Below are 18,732 nucleotides of genomic sequence, written 5' to 3' on the forward strand. Positions count from 1 at the left end.
GCGGCGCAGGTCCTAATCCAGGCACTTGTCATCTCCCGTCTGGATTACTGCAACTCGCTGTTGGCTGGGCTCCCTGCCTGTGCCATTCAACCCCTACAACTCATCCAGAACGCCGCAGCCCGTCTGGTGTTCAACCTTCCCAAGTTCTCTCACGTCACCCCGCTCCTCCGGTCTCTCCACTGGCTTCCAGTTGAAGCTCGCATCCGCTACAAGACCATGGTGCTTGCCTACGGAGCTGTGAGGGGAACGGCACCTCAGTACCTCCAGGCTCTGATCAGGCCCTACACCCAAACAAGGGCACTGCGTTCATCCACCTCTGGCCTGCTCGCCTCCCTACCACTGAGGAAGTACAGTTCCCGCTCAGCCCAGTCAAAACTGTTCGCTGCTCTGGCCCCCCAATGGTGGAACAAACTCCCTCACGACGCCAGGACAGCGGAGCCAATCACCACCTTCCGGAGACACCTGAAACCCCACCTCTTTAAGGAATACCTAGGATAGGGATAAAGTAATCCTTCTCACCCCCCTTAAAAGACCTAGATGCACTATTGTAAAGTGGCTGTTCCACTGGATGTCATAAGGTGAAAGCACCAATTTGTAAGTCGCTCTGGATAAGAGCATCTGCTAAATGACTTAAATGTAATGTAATGTATTGGCTGATTTCTTTTGATTGTCCCATGATGTCAAGCAAAGAGGCACTGAGTTTGAAGGTAGGCCTTGAAATACATCCACAGGTACACCTACAATTGACTCAAATGATGTCAATTAGCCTATCAGAAGCTTCTAAAGCCATGACATCATTTTCTGGAATTTTCCAAGCTGTTTAAAGGCACAGTCAACTTAGTGTATGTAAACTTCTGACCCACTGGAATTGTGATACAGTGAATTATAAGTGAAATAATCTGTCTGTAAACAATTGTTGGAAGAATTACTTGTGTCATGCACAAAGTAGATGTCCTAACCGACTTGCCAAAACTATAGTTGTTAACAAGAACTTTGTGGAGTGGTTGAAAAATGAGTTTTAATGACTCCAACCTAATTGTATATAAACTTCCGACTTCAACTGTAGACTGACCAGATGAATCCAGGTGAAAGCTATGATCCATTATTGATGTCAGTTGTTAAATCCATGTTACGGTTTTCTTCTGGTGAAAGAGAGTCGGAACAAAATGCAGCGTGGTATTCTTGATACATGTTTAATGACGATGAAAAAACGAACAATACAAAAACAATAAACGTAACGAGAAAACCTAACAGCCTATACTGGTGCACAAACAAACACAGAGACAGGAACAATCACCCACGAAACACTCAAAGAATATGGCTGCCTAAATATGGTTCCCAATCAGAGACAACGATAAACACCTGCCTCTGATTGAGAACCACTCCAGACAGCCATAGACTATGCTAGAAAACCCCACTAAGCCACAATCCCAATACCTACGAAAAACCCCAAGACAAAACACACCACATAAAAAAACCCATGTCACACCCTGGTATGACCACATATTAAAGAAAACACAAAATACTAAGACCAGGGCGTGACAATCCACTTCAATCAGTGTAGATGAAGGGGAGGAGAAAGGTTAAAGAAGGCCTTGGATTGTGTATGTGTGCCATTTAGAGGGCGAACGGACAAGACACAATAGTGTCTTTGAATGGGGTATGGTAGTAAGGAGCACCGGTTTGTGTCAAGAACTGCAACCCTGCTGAGTTTTTCACGCTCAACAGTTCCCTGTGTGTATCAAGAATGGTCAACCACCCAAAGGAAATTGAGCCAACTGTGGGAAGCATTGGAGTGAACATGGGCCAGCATCCCTGTGGAACACTTGACACCTTGTAGAGTCCATGCCCAAACAAATTGAGGCTGTTCTCAGGGCAAAATTATTACGTATGTGTTTTCCCAGGATTCAAATCCACTATCCTGGTGTTACAAGCATTATGCACTACCAACTGAGCTACAGAACAAAAATATAGCCTGGATGACAGGTGTCATTGAGGAACAACAACAGGCAGCTGAGAAGAGAACAAAACCGTGGGAGCCAATTATCTCATCTAATTTCGTACAATCCTGTGTGGTGTTGAACCGCCAGGCCGGCTTGCGAATCTCAGCCTCCGCGGCCTTATCTCCTGGCAGAGGAAACGGAGGTCCTTTAACGGGCTGAGGTCATTTCCTCTGCCTCGGGGCTCATAAAGGAAAATCTCAAATGTCTCCATTCGGTCAGCCCCTGCTTTCCTTCAAATGCCTGAGCTGCCTTTTACATGTTTTTTTCAGGATAGCAAATGAGTGGTTTCGGTTCCCCGAGACCCTCAGATTAAGCTAACCCACATCTCACTCCTACTAAAAAACATCCAAAGGGAAGCAGGAGGGAACAATACAGGGACAGAGGGAGAGAATGCCTCCCCTCTTACCCACAGAGCTTGACGGCCCTTAAGCCTTTCACAACTTCCTGTTCCCATTGCTCTCCGGTCGGTCCAGGGCGTCAGCGATGGGAAGATGGAGAGGCTCATTCAGAGCCCGCACGATGCTGAGGTGGAAGGCAGTCACGCTGTGATGCTAGGCAGGCGGAGGATTGATAGATCTGCTGCTGGTTGCTGCAGGAGCCATAGAGTCCTAAGGCAGATGGATGAGTGTGTGGGTGGGGGTGTAGGCTGCGTGTGTGGAGGAGAGGAGAGGCTCTAGTATGCTGGCCTAAATGTGATTATGCACTCTGTGTTTTACAGAGTGCAAAAATGTGGAATGTACATGTGTGTGCTATTCTACGTGCATGTGTGCATTAATGTACATACAGTGGGGAGAACAAGTATTTGATACACTGCCGATTTTGCAGGTTTTCCTACTTACAAAGCATGTAGAGGTCTGTAATTTTTATCATAGGTACACTTCAACTGTGAGAGATGGAAAATCCAGAAAATCACATTGTATGATTTGAACTCGTTACCTGTATAAAAGACACCTGTCCACACACTCAATCAAACAGACTCCAACCTCTCCACAATGGCCAAGACCAGAGAACTGTGTAAGGACATCAGGGTTAAATTGTAGACCTGCACAAGGCTGGGATGGGCTACAGGACAATAGGCAGGCAGCTTGGTGAGAAGGCAACAACTGTTGGTGCAATTATTAGAAAATGGAAGAAGTTCAAGATGACGGTCAATCACCCTCGGTCTGGGGCTCCATGCCAGATCACACCTCGTGGGGCATCAATGAACATGAGGAAGGTGAGGGATCAGCCCAGAACTACATGGCAGGACCTGGTCAATGACCTGAAGAGAGCTGGGACCACATTCTCAAAGAAAACCATTAGTAACACACTACGCCGTCATGGATTAAAATCCTGCAGCGCACGCGCTGGCTTGAGCAGGGGGACCTTGCATGTCCAGGCCCGTCTGAAGTTTGCCAATGACCATCTGGATGATCCAGAGGAGGAATGGGAGAAGGTCATGTGGTCTGATGAGACAAAAATAGAGCTTTTTGGTCTAAACTCCACTCACCGTGTTTAGAGGAAGAAGGATGAGTACAACCCCAAGAACACCATCCCAACTGTGAAGCATGGAGGTGGAAACATCATTCTTTGGGAATGCTTTTCTGCAAAGGGCACAGGACGACTGCACCGTATTGAGGGGAGGATGGATGGGGCCATGTATCGCCAGATCTTGGCCAACAACCTCCTTCCCTCAGTAAGAGCATTGAAGATGGGTTGTGGCTGGGTCTTCCAGCATGACAACGACCGGTAACACACAGCCAGGGCAACTAAGGAGTGGCTCCGTAAGAAGCATCTCAAGGTCCTGGAGTGGCCTAGCCAGTCTCCAGACCTGAACCCAATAGAAAATCTTTGGAGGGAGCTGAAAGTCCGTATTGCCCAGCGACAGCCCCAAAACCTGAAGGATCTGGAGAAGGTCTGTATGGAGGAGTGGGCCAAAATCCCTGCTGCAGTGTGTGTAAACCTGGTCAAGAACTACAGGGAATGTATGATCTCTGTAATTGCAAACAAAGGTTTCTGTACCAAATATTAAGGTCTGCTTTTCTGATGTATCAAATACTTATGTCATGCAAATTAATTACTTAAAAATCAAACAATGTGATAGATTCCGTCTCTCACAGTTGAAGTGTACCTATGATAAAAATGTCTTGTTCTCCCCGCTGTATGTGTATGCAAGCTCAGTGGTGGAAAAAGTACCCAATTGTCATACTTGGGGCAGCAGGTAGCCTAGTGGTTAGAGTGTTGGACTAGTAACCGAAAGGTTGCAAGATCGAATCCCCGAGCTGCCCCTGAACAAGGCAGTTAACCCACTGTTCCTAGGCCGTCATTGAAAATAAGAATTTGCTCTTAACTGACTTGCCTAGTTAAATAAAGGTAAAAAAAAATACTTGAGTAAAAGTAAAGATACCTTAATAGAAAATGTAAGTAAAAGTGAATGTCACCCAGTAAAATCCTACTTGAGTAAAAATCTACATGTATTTGGTTTTGAATATACTTAAGTATCAAAAGTAAAAGTATAAATAATTTCAAATTCCTTATATTAAGCAAACCAGACAAAGCAGGTGTTTAGTGAGTCTGCCAGATCAGAGGCACTAGGGATGACCAGGGATGTTCTCTCGATAAGTCTGTGAATTAGACCATTTAAAAAAAAAGTAAAAGTATTCAAAAATGTAAATAGTAAAATAAAGTACTGATACCCATAAAAATGACTTAAGTAGTCCTTTCACATATTTTTACTGAAGTACTTTATACCACTGGGCATGCTCGCGTGAATGTGTGTGTATAATGAGTGCATCCATGCATGCGTGATTGTGTGTGCGTGCGTGCGTGCGCAAGTGCATTTGTTTGTGTGTGTGTGTGTGTGTGTGTGGGGTACATCAGTGCCCAGCATAACTCGGTCTCTCTACAACAAACAGGTTCCTCTCCCACGCTTCAATCTCAGTGTGTCTCGTATTTCTTTAATCTTTCCCAGAGATGACTGGTTGCTGACCCCATGCACCCTTCCCCTTTTTCTTGCGCTTTGCTGCATTCTCACTGAGCTGAACTAAATACAAATAACACAGGAGAGGAGGGAGGATTGGCCTGGTTTGTTCCCGGCTCGGTGTCTGTCTGGTGGTGCCACCGTGTTGAAAAAGCACTGCCTCTGACATTTAAAGGAGCGCCAGGTCAAAAGGGCAGACGACTGAAAACAAAGTGATACCGGATCAGGGCGACGTGGTGTTCTTCTTATGATGGATACGAAACCTGCTCCAACCCGTACCCCGCCTTCCTGCATTCACCTTTACAAGGACGGAGGGGAGGAGAGAGCATGCTTTTGAAAGGGAAAATCTGTTTAGAAGCAGATTGAGTAGACTGGAGTAACCTCTGAACATTGACGCTATCATGAAAAAAAGTTGAGCGGGTATGTTACAACATTGGTGTCTCACTAGAAGAAAATCATTTCAGTTTAAGAAATAAAATGGCGGTCGGGGTCAAGAAGACAAAAAAAACACAGGCACTCTGTATCAAGCTCTCTAAAAATCTGAAATATATTGCACATGTATTTCAACATCAGTATGAAAGGAATGAGGCCCTGGCTGTCAATAGTGATCAGAGACATAGGTTACATGGTAGGGGTAAGCCAGAGATCTGCATTTATACAGAAACACATGGCTTCTGATGAGGCCTTGGAGCTATTGTGGCCTCTCTTCCTTTCTCCCTCTCTCCCGTCTTTCTGCCCTCCTCCCCCTTCCCCTCCCTCAGTGCACAGGGCTGGACCATCATTTCCACTCGTAAAATACAGATGCTTATGCTTGGCTTTTGGCATCTCGGCAGTGCTGCATTCCAGGCAGGTGAGGTATGGAAAACTGGTCTCCCCCCACCCGTGAGTGCAGAGCCGAGTGCCTGGCCCTCCAGAGCATAACTCACCAGGCCAGTGCCCTGGACTCAGAGAGGCTCTACTGTATTTCATCTCCACACCCTGCGATTTACTTCACACCTCTGGTGTGTCCGTATACTCCCTCAATCCTCTCTTCCACCACCCGTGGGTCCATCCTTCCTCCTAACAAGGGGCCCAGGCTGACTTCTGATTGCCTACATGAGTCACCAGCAACAAATGGACACTCCAGTCATTTAGCAGATGCTCTTACCCAGAAGCAATTCGGGTTAAGTGCCTTACTCAAGGGCATATCAGCTGATTTCTCACCTACGGTAGATGCCTCTGCCGATTCGAACCAGTGACCCTTTGGTTACTGGCCCGACGCTCTTAACCACTAAGCTACCTGCCGCCCCACACAAAGGAGGTTAAGCCAATCCGAGGCTTCTCCAGCCTTGAATCATGGAGGGTTGTTTTCCATCCAGGTAAGGACAGGTCGGAAGGCGGCATCACCTCGAAGGGGGGCGGCAATACAGAGCAAAGAGGCTGCAAAAAACAATTACCAAGTATTGATGGAACTTCAGTAGCGCTTAAACAGTGCTGTCATACACCTCAGGACTAATCTGTTGTTTTTCTTCTTCTCCCCGTCTACGACTGGCCATGAAATGGGTCTACACACCGTACGCAAACGGAGCTGCCGCCAAATTTTTGGAATGGACCGTATCTACGACTCTCTTGTCGCTCCGTTTTGAGTGTGTAGCAGCCGTCAGAGGAGAGTGAACAGAAGGAGAACTACGGAAATGTATTTACAGTACTGTACCGGCTGAAGCGGGGAACATGTCTACGAATAGCTTGAGATGTAAGACCAGAGCGATACTAAAGAACGTTTAACTGCCTCGTACTTGCCTGTTCGCCCTCTAATTGGATATGTGCACTTGATTAGCGATTGAAACATTTGCCGCCGATATGACGGCTCCGTCGTTTGGTTTTGATGTGTCAACATGACACTCCTGGTGAGTGTACAGACAGCACAGGCTAACGCTGTTTTCCAAGACCCGGTTGAAAGAGGGGGAGATAAAAAAGAGTCTACGGGGCCGTAGCTAGGGAGGGGCTGCTCAACAACTGCCCATCGTCTGACGTCCTTCCGGCGAGCGAACTTCATCGTTGGGCCTCGTTGGGTCATTAACCTCCATCCTTTCTCCAGCTAGCGGTAACTGCTAAATCGTTGATTTGCGACATGCAGGTGCTTTCTTGACTGAGGTCTGTGCTCATGCCAGGGGGCTTGGCACCGAACGCTTCCTCTGACAACATCTGCTTTGATGAGTGATCGCTGCGCCGTGGACGGTGGCAGACACAAGGCTCTCGGTGGCTAACACAAGGCTCAGCCCAAATGGCACCCTATTCCCTACATAGTGCCCTGGTCAAAAGTAGTGCACTACCAAGGGAATACGGTGCCATTTGGGATACAGTGACTTTGGTGACATACCTTTGCACTGGTTGGTGTTCTTGTCCAGGATGGCCTTGGTTGACACTATTTTCCCATATCTGTGAAGAGAAGAGAGAAGCAGAATTACTCGGTGGAATGGTTCTAGGACATAACATCGGGAATATTCTTAGAATTCAGTAGTGCTATTACCATTACAGTAGGCTATTTTGTCCTCTCTCAATTCTCTAACCTCCACTTGGCCTAAAAATGTATAAATGTAGTGAGGCACGATTGCTCTCTTGATAACCATTACCGCTGCTGGGAAATAAACACAGCGGAAGTTAACACATCGGGAATGTCTACTACCACTTCATCTCTCCCATTAATCAAACAACTGCACTATGACTTGCTGTGGCAAAAACCCCATCGTTATGGACTGTGTGTGGACTAGAGGACGACGGCATCAGGCAGCTCTGTGTGTGTGTGCCTGCCTGTGTGTTTGTGCCTGTGTGTATGCGTGCGTGCCTGTACTTGCCCTTGTGTGTGTGTGTGTGTGTGTGTGTGTGTACATAGGGAAGTGTGGAGCTTCCTGGCCCATATTTCACCAGCGGGGGATAATTGTGCCATTTCTCAACGCACAGCGAAGACTCTATTTATTGCATGCTGCGGTGGGGTGGGTGGCAGGCATGAACTGATGAGCACAAAGAGGAAAAACTACAGCCTGACACTCAGACTCCTGGATACCAATCAGACTGTTGTCTTGATGGGATCGAGACGCAGGGTAATTTTGACGGTGGCTGGGTCCCAAACGGCACCAGTTCCCAATATGCCTGGTGTCAAAAGTAGTGCACCTCTATGGGAACAAGGCGCCATTAGGGACGCAGCCCGGCAGGCGGAAACTTAGCCTCATTGATACCAATCAGTCGATTGTATTTTATGGGAGCGAGAGACACAGGGTAATTTGACTTACCTGGTAAGAAATATCAACGGGGATTTGTATTCCCCGAGGGAGTTTGAGGGCGTCTCCCATGAGCAATAGAAAAGATTGGATTCAACACGGGGCTGGTGCATATATTTGATGCCATTGATATACTCAAAGCAAACATTGTATGCTTGTTATTGATGGTGCACTGTTGAGGAAAAAGCCTTCGTTTACACCTGCCGTGTCCTGTGCACGTGACAAATGAACTATGGTGGAGAGAAAAAACGGAACATGCATTGGAAACTCAATGAAGTTACACATCGATTGTGACATTAACGTAGCACTAACTAAGGTGTGCATGTGTTTTCTGCGTGTCTGGTTGTGTGTATGTGCGAAAATGGGCAAGAGCGTGTGTGTGTGTGTGTGTGTGTGTGTGTGTGTCGGCTCGTTCTGGGAAACAGTTAAAAAGGCCTCCGATTGGCATGGGGTTGGGGAAAGTTCTCATTAGAACTTTGTTTGGGTCCACTGGGACCAGGAGACAACTCGTCTCATTAATTGTTAAAGATGGTTCATCAATGCATCGTGTCTGTGATCCAAAAATACCCGACAAAGACACCAGGAGTGGGATGAAAAGAAAATGCAGAATCAGGCATCGAGCCCATCATGGAGAATATTGGTAATAAACAGGGAATACAAGCCGTGTACGAGCCACATATATATGTTTGTGTATGCGAAGGTGTGTGTGTGTGTGTGTGTGTGTGTGTGTGTGTGTGTGTGTGTGTGTGTGGACACCGTGCTGGCGGCTTCTCTTCCATGACTTTGATGTGACAGAGACAGTCCCTGTGAAGCCCAGGTTTAACACTGGTGATGCTGTCGCTCTGCTCGAGCCGGTCTCCTCTAATCCTATTTCAATCACTGTCAGTCTCCGTCATCTCGGACTTTAATGGTCCTAGTCAGTCCTCACCCAGTCCCTCTCTCGCTCTTTCCCTCTTTTTCTCTCTCTCCCTCGTTCCCTCTCCTCCTCTGTCCCTCTCCTAATTCCCTCTGTCCCTCTCTCTGCGGTGGCGTAACACAGTTTCTCTCTCGGGGAAACAGTTAACGTCCTACAATTCTACTAATTTCGCCATGGGGCAAAGAGAAAAATTTGCATTTTAATATCTCACCTCCTGCTATTCTACACATTTTGCAATGAGGCTCAGAGAATTTGGCATTTTGAAAGATCATTTCATGCTATTCTACACATATTGCCATGGGGTGGAGAGGAAAATGTGCAGTTTTACAGTTAATTTCATGGTATTCTACATATATTGAATTGAGGATGAGAGAATTTGGCATTTCTAAAGCTAACTTCCTGCTATTCTACACATATTGCCATGGGGCGGAGAGGACATCCTAACCAGCCTAATTGTAATGAATGGCATTAGAGGCATAATACTGATTTGACTTATGCAGGAAAATAAAACACATGCATGTGATATATCAGAAATTGTGTAATAGAATGATTGTCAAGCTAAAATATTGTCATATGATCATACATACATTTTATACGGGTTTCCTACCAGTGTTCTGTGTAAAAAACTTCGGAAATATATGTAAACAGACCATAAATGTCTCAATTGATGTTTTCTTGGAAAGCTGAGAGTGCTATTATATGGTCAAATGTGGTATTGTCTTTCCCCCTCTTCCTCTCACTCTTTCTCCCTTCCTCTTTCTCTGCCAATCATTCCACCGCCATATCCAATCAAGAATTCGAGACGACGAGACTAAAAAGGATAAATAAAAATACACTTTTTTATATGTGGTTCTATGCCGTTGAACATCGTACAAATTGAGGCAACTGTAAAAGGCGTCATTCGTTCTAAAGCTTTCTAGGAATTGAAGCACGGTGCCTAGCCTCAACCGCAGCTTCTACTTTTCGGGTGGAGGCCTGACGACGAGACATTGGATCATATTGGATCCATTGAATATCTGCATCTCCTTTTTGCCCTCTCTGGGTGAAATGATCCAGGCATATTTCCGCCATTGCGCTGGGGGGTGAAGTGGTTCTTACATGGAGAGCAGACCAGAGCCAACACACATCACTGGTGCAGCTTTGCAGGAGGAGGGGTGAGGGGGACTGGCGGACCACCCAAGCGTGGCGTTGTCCCCCCGCTGGCTCTCCAAAGCGCCCTCGCTGTCTGCATGTCTGTTTGCTGCAGTAGACGTGTGAAGTGGCATGACAGGTAGGTGGGAAACAGCTCCAGGCAGTTCCTGCTCCATGTCTGTGTTTCCCTACCTCCCTTCTGCTGACCACATGGTATAACCACAACCTCTAGGGGATACAGTCACATTCTCTCCTCTCTCTGTGTGTGTGTGTGTGTGTGTGTGTGTGTGTGTGTGTGTGTGTGTGTGTGTGTGTAAACACCCCAGGGTATCTGAAGAGGGGTCTGACAGGCCCTTGGGCCCCTAGGTTTGGGGAGGAGTTTGAAAGGAGGAAATTGAAAGAAAGTGATCCCGCTGTGTACCCCAGAGGCAGATGGGGGACCCTGGCTGTGTGGCGTCTGTGTCAGTTCATCTCTTGAGTTTTGCGTTTATATTACTCAATGTTTGATGGTAATTTAAGAGACAGGTGTCACTGTTTTTACACATATTCTGAATGGGCAGGTACGGCTAGAGGGAGAGAGAGAGTGGTAGACAGAGGAAGAGGAAGAGAGATAGATTGAAAGCAGGAAAGTGAGAGATGGCACCATACTTTAGTGCAACGTTCCGGGTTGAGTTATTGCCACGTTCCGGTTGACCCGCAAGCTCAACCGACTCCCCCTCAGAGCTCTAAAGGTGAGCCTGACAGACAGGGGTCAAATCACAGCTATTAGTGCTGTGGGCTATTAAGGACTAGGACCAGTTGACCTGGGAGCATCCTCTGTGACTATAGAACAGAGGGTTAAGGGCAGGGGACCCAGTGTGTTCCAAATGGCACTATATTTCCCTATATAGTGCACTACTTTTGACCAGAGCCCAGGGAGCTATATAGGGAACAGGGTGTCATTTAGGACGCAGGCCCAGTCTCACAGTGAACGGCAGAGACAGACAGGCAGGTGCTGCGCACTGCTGAACTAGCCTGCTCTATCCTGATGGACACCTGGCATTGGGGGGAGACCCGCTGGTCACTCAAGTAGAACTGAATCAAAATCAATCACAAGCCACTCTCCTGAGCTGTACTTGTGTACTGTAGAGGGACCTGCCCTTTGAAGATATCCCACAGTATGGCCGCTGCACTACCACGGTACAAGATGTCACCGTTGTCGGTTCTTAAGCTCTTCTCTCCCTGCATCTATCAGGTGATACAATGGTTTTCTGTGAACTGTAGGTCTAAGCTCTTTGGCCCTCCTCACCCTCTGGTCCCACCCACTGTGGAACGTATTCCCACTGCTGGAAGGCAACAGTTCTATTTCTAAATGTCATCTTGACGTTTCTGCATTTGAAATGAATTGTGATGGCTCCCCTGGCAACGACGGCCCTCTGACAAATGGTGACCCGGTGAATTAGGCCAATACTTTGCTGGCTCACTCACAAGATGACATGTCAACTGGCCCAGGGCTGGAAAAAAACCAAGCTTGGGTTGCATTTCCTCCTTACGATTCTGTTAGCCACCCATCCGGGATCTGGCCCTTCGTCACCTTTAAGGGGCTCTGACTGAGGCTAGCCTGGTTGAGCATCACCAGTGTCGGCCATGGTTGAGTTAGCACCTGACCTGAGAATGATTTAGTGGTGATGTCCTTGTCAACCCAGGATCTGTATCAGGCCAAAAATAACACACACACACACACACACACACACACACACACACACACACACACACACACACACACACACACACACACACAGGATAATGCATTTCTGACAGGTAGTGCTGGTGAAAGATGTTGGCCGATCATCAGATTGGAGCTCATCACAGAGCTCTCCACCCATAGGGAGGGCAGGAGGGAGAGATAGAAAGAAAAAGAGAGGGGGGGGGAACAAGAGCGAGAGAGTGAGAGAACAAGAGGACCTGAGAGAGAGAACAAGAGAGAGTGAGCGACTACAGGGGCTCCACTATAGATATGGAGTGCTTTTAATGGAGTGAGTGGGAGAGAAAAATGGCAGTGTTTTTGTGTGTGTGTGTGTGTGTGTGTGTGTGTGTGTGTGTGTTGTGTGTGTGTGTGTTTGTACGTATGTGTGTGTGTGTGTTTAATAGAATGAGTAATAGGCATATGGCTATTTTCCACAGTACCACAGTTCTCTTTCAGGCTTCAGCGTTCCAAAATAGCTCCTGTTTGTCCACGGCCGTCTACAACCTGTCAAGCCGACATGCCACGCATTTCTGTCTGACACGCACAAATGAACACATCTCATCTGTGTTGCTTTCTCCACACTACTCCAGATGAAAGGGAAAGAGAGAGAAAGAGGGGGAAGGGACAGAGAGTGTCAAAGCATCTGGGAGGGAAACTGTAGAGTCCCGAGCGCTCGGCTTCCTGCCCTCACGTCAACCAGTCTTAAGGCTGACGGCTGCTGCACCTGTAATGGATGGGGTGGAGCTTTCATTTGACATTTTAGTCATTTAGCAGACACTCTTATCCAGAGTGACTTACGGTTAAGTGCTTTGTTTAAGGGCACATCGGCAGATTTTTTACCTAGTCCTCTCTGGAATTCGAACCAGCGACCTTTCGGTTACTGGCCCAAAGCTCTTAACCGCTAGGCTACCTGACGCTTCCCAGCAGAGTGGGTGTACTGGCTGTAACTGGCTGTAAAGAAACAAACAGAGGGAGTGCCTATGAAAAGCCAAGCTGTCCCGATACCATGTACATAGTAATTGAGGGATAAATAATGTAGGAGATTGCCTGGGGGCATATCAGCCACTGCACAGCAACTGCTCTCCAAATCAATGTTGTGGAGGATACAACATATTAGTTCGGTCTGGGCATTCTTGCGGTTGCCTCACTGCCTCAGAGGTTAAGCGCCGTTATCTCGGGCTGTTCTGAAGGACGTGCGGCGGAGTTGGTTGACTGGACAGAGAAGGAGAGAGAGGGAGAGACGGAGAAAGAGAGAGAGAGAGAAAGGGCCAGGAAAGGCGGAGCTGGACTGAAAGTGTAGGGCGACGATGACGGCGGCGAAAGAGCCGAGTCTGGGCTGACTGGAGTGTCTTTTCTCACACTTCATCTCTTTGGCAGTTTGTTGAAAAGGAGCCCGTGGGATCGGGGAGGCTCTGATAGCCGGCCGGTTCGCGTCAACAGAGGGCCTCTGAGAGTCACGATGGATAATGTGGCGCTTCGGATCGCAGAGGCTCTGTGGAACAGGTGGTCCCAGGGTCACCTCTTCCTCCTTCCTCTGCTGTGTGGAGCTCTCCAAACCTCTCACTCCCCACTCTCTCACTCCTCCATCCCTCGCCACACATGGGAAAGTTTTTTGGGGACAATTGGCGGTGATTAGCTCTTGATTTGGGTTTCTCTCCATTTGATGGGGCGAGGGAAAGCAGTGTGATAGAGAGCACAGCTGTAGCTGGACTGCGGATTAAATTGGGTGCAGAGATCCAGAAGGGCGGGATGGATGAAAGCAGGAGGGAGGTGGAAAACAAAGAAGTCAAAAGGGAGGAGGACGGAAGCGAGGGTAGGGAGGGAAGCTCTGGGGTCCTTTGCAATGTACATGTTTGAGTTATGGATTTAGGCCACTGGCAGGGAGAATGTGAGCTTGAATGCTTCTGTTATTCCAGGTGTGGGCCCTATGTCTGGTCTCGAGCGCCTTGTCTAAAAATGCTCTTTACTCAAAAGAACCAGCGAGCTGGTTCAGCCCCTCTACCTCTCCTGGGTGGTGGACTGCAACAAGAAAACCCTGGGGCTGCCCAATCGCTTGGGTAGTCAAATGGATCATAAAGTCTCCCGTTGCCCAAGAGGGCTCGGGGGTTAGCGTTGGCTACACACCCCATGGGTGGGTTATGCTTGGCCCTGTGCCCCACCTGCCTGGCATTTTTCTAACGGTAACGGCTGTTCCATCCAGGTCTCTCTTGCTCTGGGTGTTCAGCCAAACCCCCTTCTCTGGCTGCTCCTCCATGCCCATATATCAGGCTGATGGTTCTGGAAAGCTACAGACTCAGCCAATTGAATAAAATAGATTAAGCACACTCCCAAATCCCATTAATTGCGTAGAATTTGAACCTCCGTGGCCATTGTTGTTATTGACTCCCTTTTCTTTTGGCTATGTTTGAAGTAGTAGAGGAAGTTGTAGTAGGTGAGTGTTAGGACTCTTTGGAGACTGTAGCTCGCCGCATCGTATCGTTACGGTCACAGAGCGGATCGCGGTTCATTTTCATGTAGGAGTGGCCGCTGCAATTTGAGAGAACTTTGGCATTTCCAAGCATCTCTCAGGCCGGCGTGTAACAACCTCCAATCAGCAGCTACGATATGGCACACTCTCAAGAATGCGTCAGTTGGCGGCACTGTGTTTACTTTAGAGATACGGGGCCTGGACTGCTGGGGCTGTTCCACAGTGTGTGTGACCCCGTGAACCTGTCTCGGGAACCGGCATGGCTCAGCACACCACAAGGACTCAGAGTAATCAGAGTTGTCTCGAACACCCCCGACCCTAAGCAACAGTGACTAGGGTCTGGTTTCAAAGACGGACCCTTTAGGCATAGACGAACTACGTCACTTCCTTATCCCCTTCACACCAAAGCTGCAGTCTACCAGGCAGTGTGTGTATCTACACTCCTTCATGGATGTGAAACATGGATAGTCTACAGCCGACACTTACTAGAGTCCTTTGACATAAAATGGCTTCAACGCATGTTGAAAGTGACCTGGCAGGACCGTGTGCCACATTGCGAGAACAGAGAACCAACTGCAGGAGCATTGAGGTGTACTTCACACCACCACCAGCTTAGATGGCTCGGGCCATGCTGTCTGGATGCCAGAGGACCGCCTCCCGCGAAAGATGCTGTACAGACAGCCAGAACTGGGCCATCACTCTTCAGGTGAGCAGAAAAAAAAGAGGCTAAAAGACCAACTGAAGACAACCGCTAAAGAAGTTGTGGATAAACCCCGTCTCCGTCCAGATTGGCGCGGACTCAAGGAGTGCAGTTGGCCGTGGGCGAAGTGACAGAGAAGACATATGACCACTGGCCTCAACAGGACAGGCCTTTGTGTGCTCTTTCCGTGGCAGAGAGTGTGCCTCCCGCATCGGATTGTACAGTCATCAACGAACCCACAAGCAGTAGTGGAAGTCATCATTGGATATGATGGACTACCTTAAGTGCCTTATCTGCTTGAATATTATATTTTTTTTTAATGGATATCACGGGGATAATATTTAATGAGTGCGAAATGCAAGAGGCTAGTTTGCATTAACTACCTTCACTAAAATCACTGCAAACTCTGGTTTCGTATCGCAACGTTCTGGAATCGTGATTTGCTGAGAGAGTTGTGTGTCCGAAGAGGACTCACGCCGGATCATTTTTTCTTCTTTAGAGAAGTTGCCAACAGAGTCTGTCATTGAAACCCGACCCTAGTCACTGTTGCCTAGTCACTGTTGCCTAGGGTCGGGTTTTCAAGACTAATCTCTGAGAGGAAAATGCTGCCACACACACACACACACAGGCAGAGTCAGACAACCCCATGATACTGATAATAACTCGGGCGGCTGAGAGGTGGTTGAAAAACCCCCTAGGACTCCTCATTTTCCGAAAACTGCAACAGCTCATTTCAGAGGTTTCAGTTTAACATGAAGCCCTGGGGGACAAGGCGTCGGGCCAAGGGAGGATGCCATTATGGTGGGGTTGGAGCAGGTTGGGGTGGGAGGAGGACCCGGGTGTCACAGACTGCAGCGCCAGATGACCTTTGTGAAAATGTTACTACCCGCCTGTGCCTGAAACAGTGGCTGGCTAATTAAAGTTTCATTGGCATTGGATTTTCATTGGCACGGCAGACCTCGGGCAACCTTGGGGGCACTTAGACAATACGGACGAAGGCGACTGGCAAAAATACAGGGGAGAGAAATGCTGAGGACAGAGTGCGTGGGAGGAAGGGAGGGGAAGCATCCACTAGAGGACAGTGAGGTAGTAATGGTGTTTGTCCAATGTTTTGTCATGTTTTGAGGTACAGGAGCTAGTAAACCACAGAATGATATTTGAACCTTCACTGCCGGGTACTTTACTTAAGTTCCCGACAATGCCCTTCTGAAAAACGTCTGGCCTCAAATTCAAGACCACACTGAATTGGAAAAATAAATTGAAACGGCCTACAGTGATATTTGTACAGAAGGGGACTATGTGGCTAAGAGATATGCAGTGTCAAAACGCTGAGTACCGCCGCGCTCTTATCGCGCTTGCTCTCTCTAGCTAATGGAATTGTGATGGGTCAATATGGAGACATGCGGGACTTCTGACATAGGGAGAGCATTCCGATTCCATAAGATCATGAAACGATTGGCTACGTTCGACTGGGATACGTCTGAAAAGATGGGCAAGAAAAGGACACGTAACCAGCAGACTTCCCTTTTGCCTGTATTTCACAATTTGCAGTGTCTTTATTAATGATCTTGACCCTTTCATCGATTAAGACGTGGAGGATTTTAATGGAGCCGAACAATGCTGTTTGTGTGTGTGTGTGTGTGGCTTGTGTGTGTGTGTGTGTGGCTTGTGTGTGTGTGTGTGTGTGTGTGTGTGAGTGTGAGGGGCTTGTGCGTGTGTGTGTGTGTGTGTGTGTGTGTGTGTGTGTGTGTGTGTGTGTGTGTGTGTGTGTGTGTGTGTGTGTGTGTGTGTGAGGGGGCTTGTGCGTGTGTGTGTGTGTGTGTGTGTGTGTGTGTGTGTGAGGGGCTTGTGCGTGTGTGTGTGTGTGTGAGGGGCTTGTGCGTGTGTGTGTGTGCGTGTCTGTGTGTTGCAGCTTGATGAGGTTCTGGTCCATGGTTCCTGGGGGAGGCAGTCCAATCTCAGCTTTATTAGGGCTTTATTGAGCTGAGTGTAGGTGTGTGTGTATATCCATGCGCATGGGTGTTTTTGTATCAGACACACACCTGGCAGAGCTTTTATGATTACCTGTGTCTGTTTCTTTTATACACTCTTTTATACACAGCTTAAATGAGGGTGTGTGTGTACCAGCAGGTAGGTGTGTCTGTGTGAGTGAGTGAGTGAGTGAGTGAGTGAGTGAGTGAGTGAGTGAGTGAGTGAGTGAGTGAGTGAGTGAGTGAGTGAGTGAGTGAGTGAGTGTATGTGTGTACGAGCAAGGGTGTGCGTTTCTCATCATCTGTGTATGTACCACACTCACGGTTGGCAGAGCTTGATGAGATCCTGGTCCGTGGTCCCCGGGGGCAGGCCTCGGATGTACAGGTTAGTTTTACTCAGCTGCTCGGATCCGCCATGACTGCAGCTGTTATGGCTGGGGCTGGGCGGAGCCATGGGGTGAGGGGGTGGAGCATAGGGCTGCTGCAGGGAGAGAAGAGAGGAGGGGTTAGGGCTAAAAATGTATTTTTTAGTGTGTAGTAGTGTGAGTAACTCACACATCTTTGAGAGAGAGAGAGAGATAGATAGGGAGATCGAGAGGGGTTAGACAGACGGAAAAATATGTGTTGAGAGATGTTGGTTGGAGTGCATTTTTTGAGGGGGAGTGACATTTCATTTGTTATTGATGGTTTTAACGGAACCAACAACCTGTGAACTATTCACTCTTTCGCGCTTCACATTTGTGCCTACAAACCTCCCCAGCTATATCACAAATCTACATTTCCACGATTTCTTCCTTCTCTCTACACTAAATCTCTCTTCCCTTTTCTCTTTCTCTCTCTCTGCAGCCTCCTCTCTCCCCCTCCATGTGGCTGTGTTCCCATTAGTGTGGATTTATGGTGTGAGAGTCAGGGCTCCCTGCTCACATCCCATTTATATCTCTATTCCAGGGATGGGAACGTGGGGCCCCTGTGGGCATAGAAGACATAGAGAGGGAGAACGGGTGAGGGGGAGAAAGAAAGAAAGACAGACAGACAGAAAGAAAGAAAGAAAGGAAGGAATAGTACGAGAGAGAGAGAGAGAAAGGGGTGGGCAGTGATGGAGAAAGAGGAGAAAAGCGAGAGAGTATAGCTTAAACGCCACCAGCGGCTCCAGTTAACCACGTTAACCTCATAGCCTCCCCGGAGAGACACTGCACACTGTGATTTGGGAGACCTCCTACCCCCGGATAAAACAAACACACACGCACCACTCATCGTATCCGCCCCGCACATTAGCACCCGGCCCGTGAAGCATGGCTGATTTGATGTGCTGTTTTGAGTGTGCTCGGGCAGTGTGTCGCCTCCTCTGACAATGAGCCGAGGCCCCTGGAGCGTGAAGGGAGCCCACGTCTATCAATGGGAGGCCAATTATCATGCTGGGCTAACTGGAACTGACGGCCAGCCACTCTCTGAGTAGAGTATTGAGTACAAACAATGTGGTTCCTCGCTGCCGAGCTACAGCATATTGTGGGGGGAGAAAGAGAGAGAGAGAGAGAAAGAGAGAGAGAGAGAGAAAGCAAGACCTGGTGGTAGTACACAGTCCATTTAGGAAGCAGACTGGACA

The 18,732-nt window shown here is 48.1% G+C and overlaps 1 protein-coding gene across 1 annotated transcript in view; it reads right to left on the reverse strand.

The window, feature by feature from the left end:
- Positions 1–18,732, reverse strand: part of LOC115131756 (RNA-binding motif, single-stranded-interacting protein 3-like) — a 225,349-nt gene that overhangs the window by 168,899 nt on the left and 37,718 nt on the right. The window contains exons 2-3 of the mRNA XM_029663709.2: positions 17,453–17,610; positions 7,322–7,380 (exon numbers count right to left, since the gene is read on the reverse strand). Of these exons, the coding sequence (XP_029519569.1) occupies positions 7,322–7,380; positions 17,453–17,610 (217 nt within the window). The remainder of the gene's footprint in view (positions 1–7,321; positions 7,381–17,452; positions 17,611–18,732) is intronic.

The sequence above is a fragment of the Oncorhynchus nerka genome, linkage group LG7 (assembly GCF_034236695.1).
Source record: "Oncorhynchus nerka isolate Pitt River linkage group LG7, Oner_Uvic_2.0, whole genome shotgun sequence".
NCBI lineage: Eukaryota > Metazoa > Chordata > Actinopteri > Salmoniformes > Salmonidae > Oncorhynchus > Oncorhynchus nerka.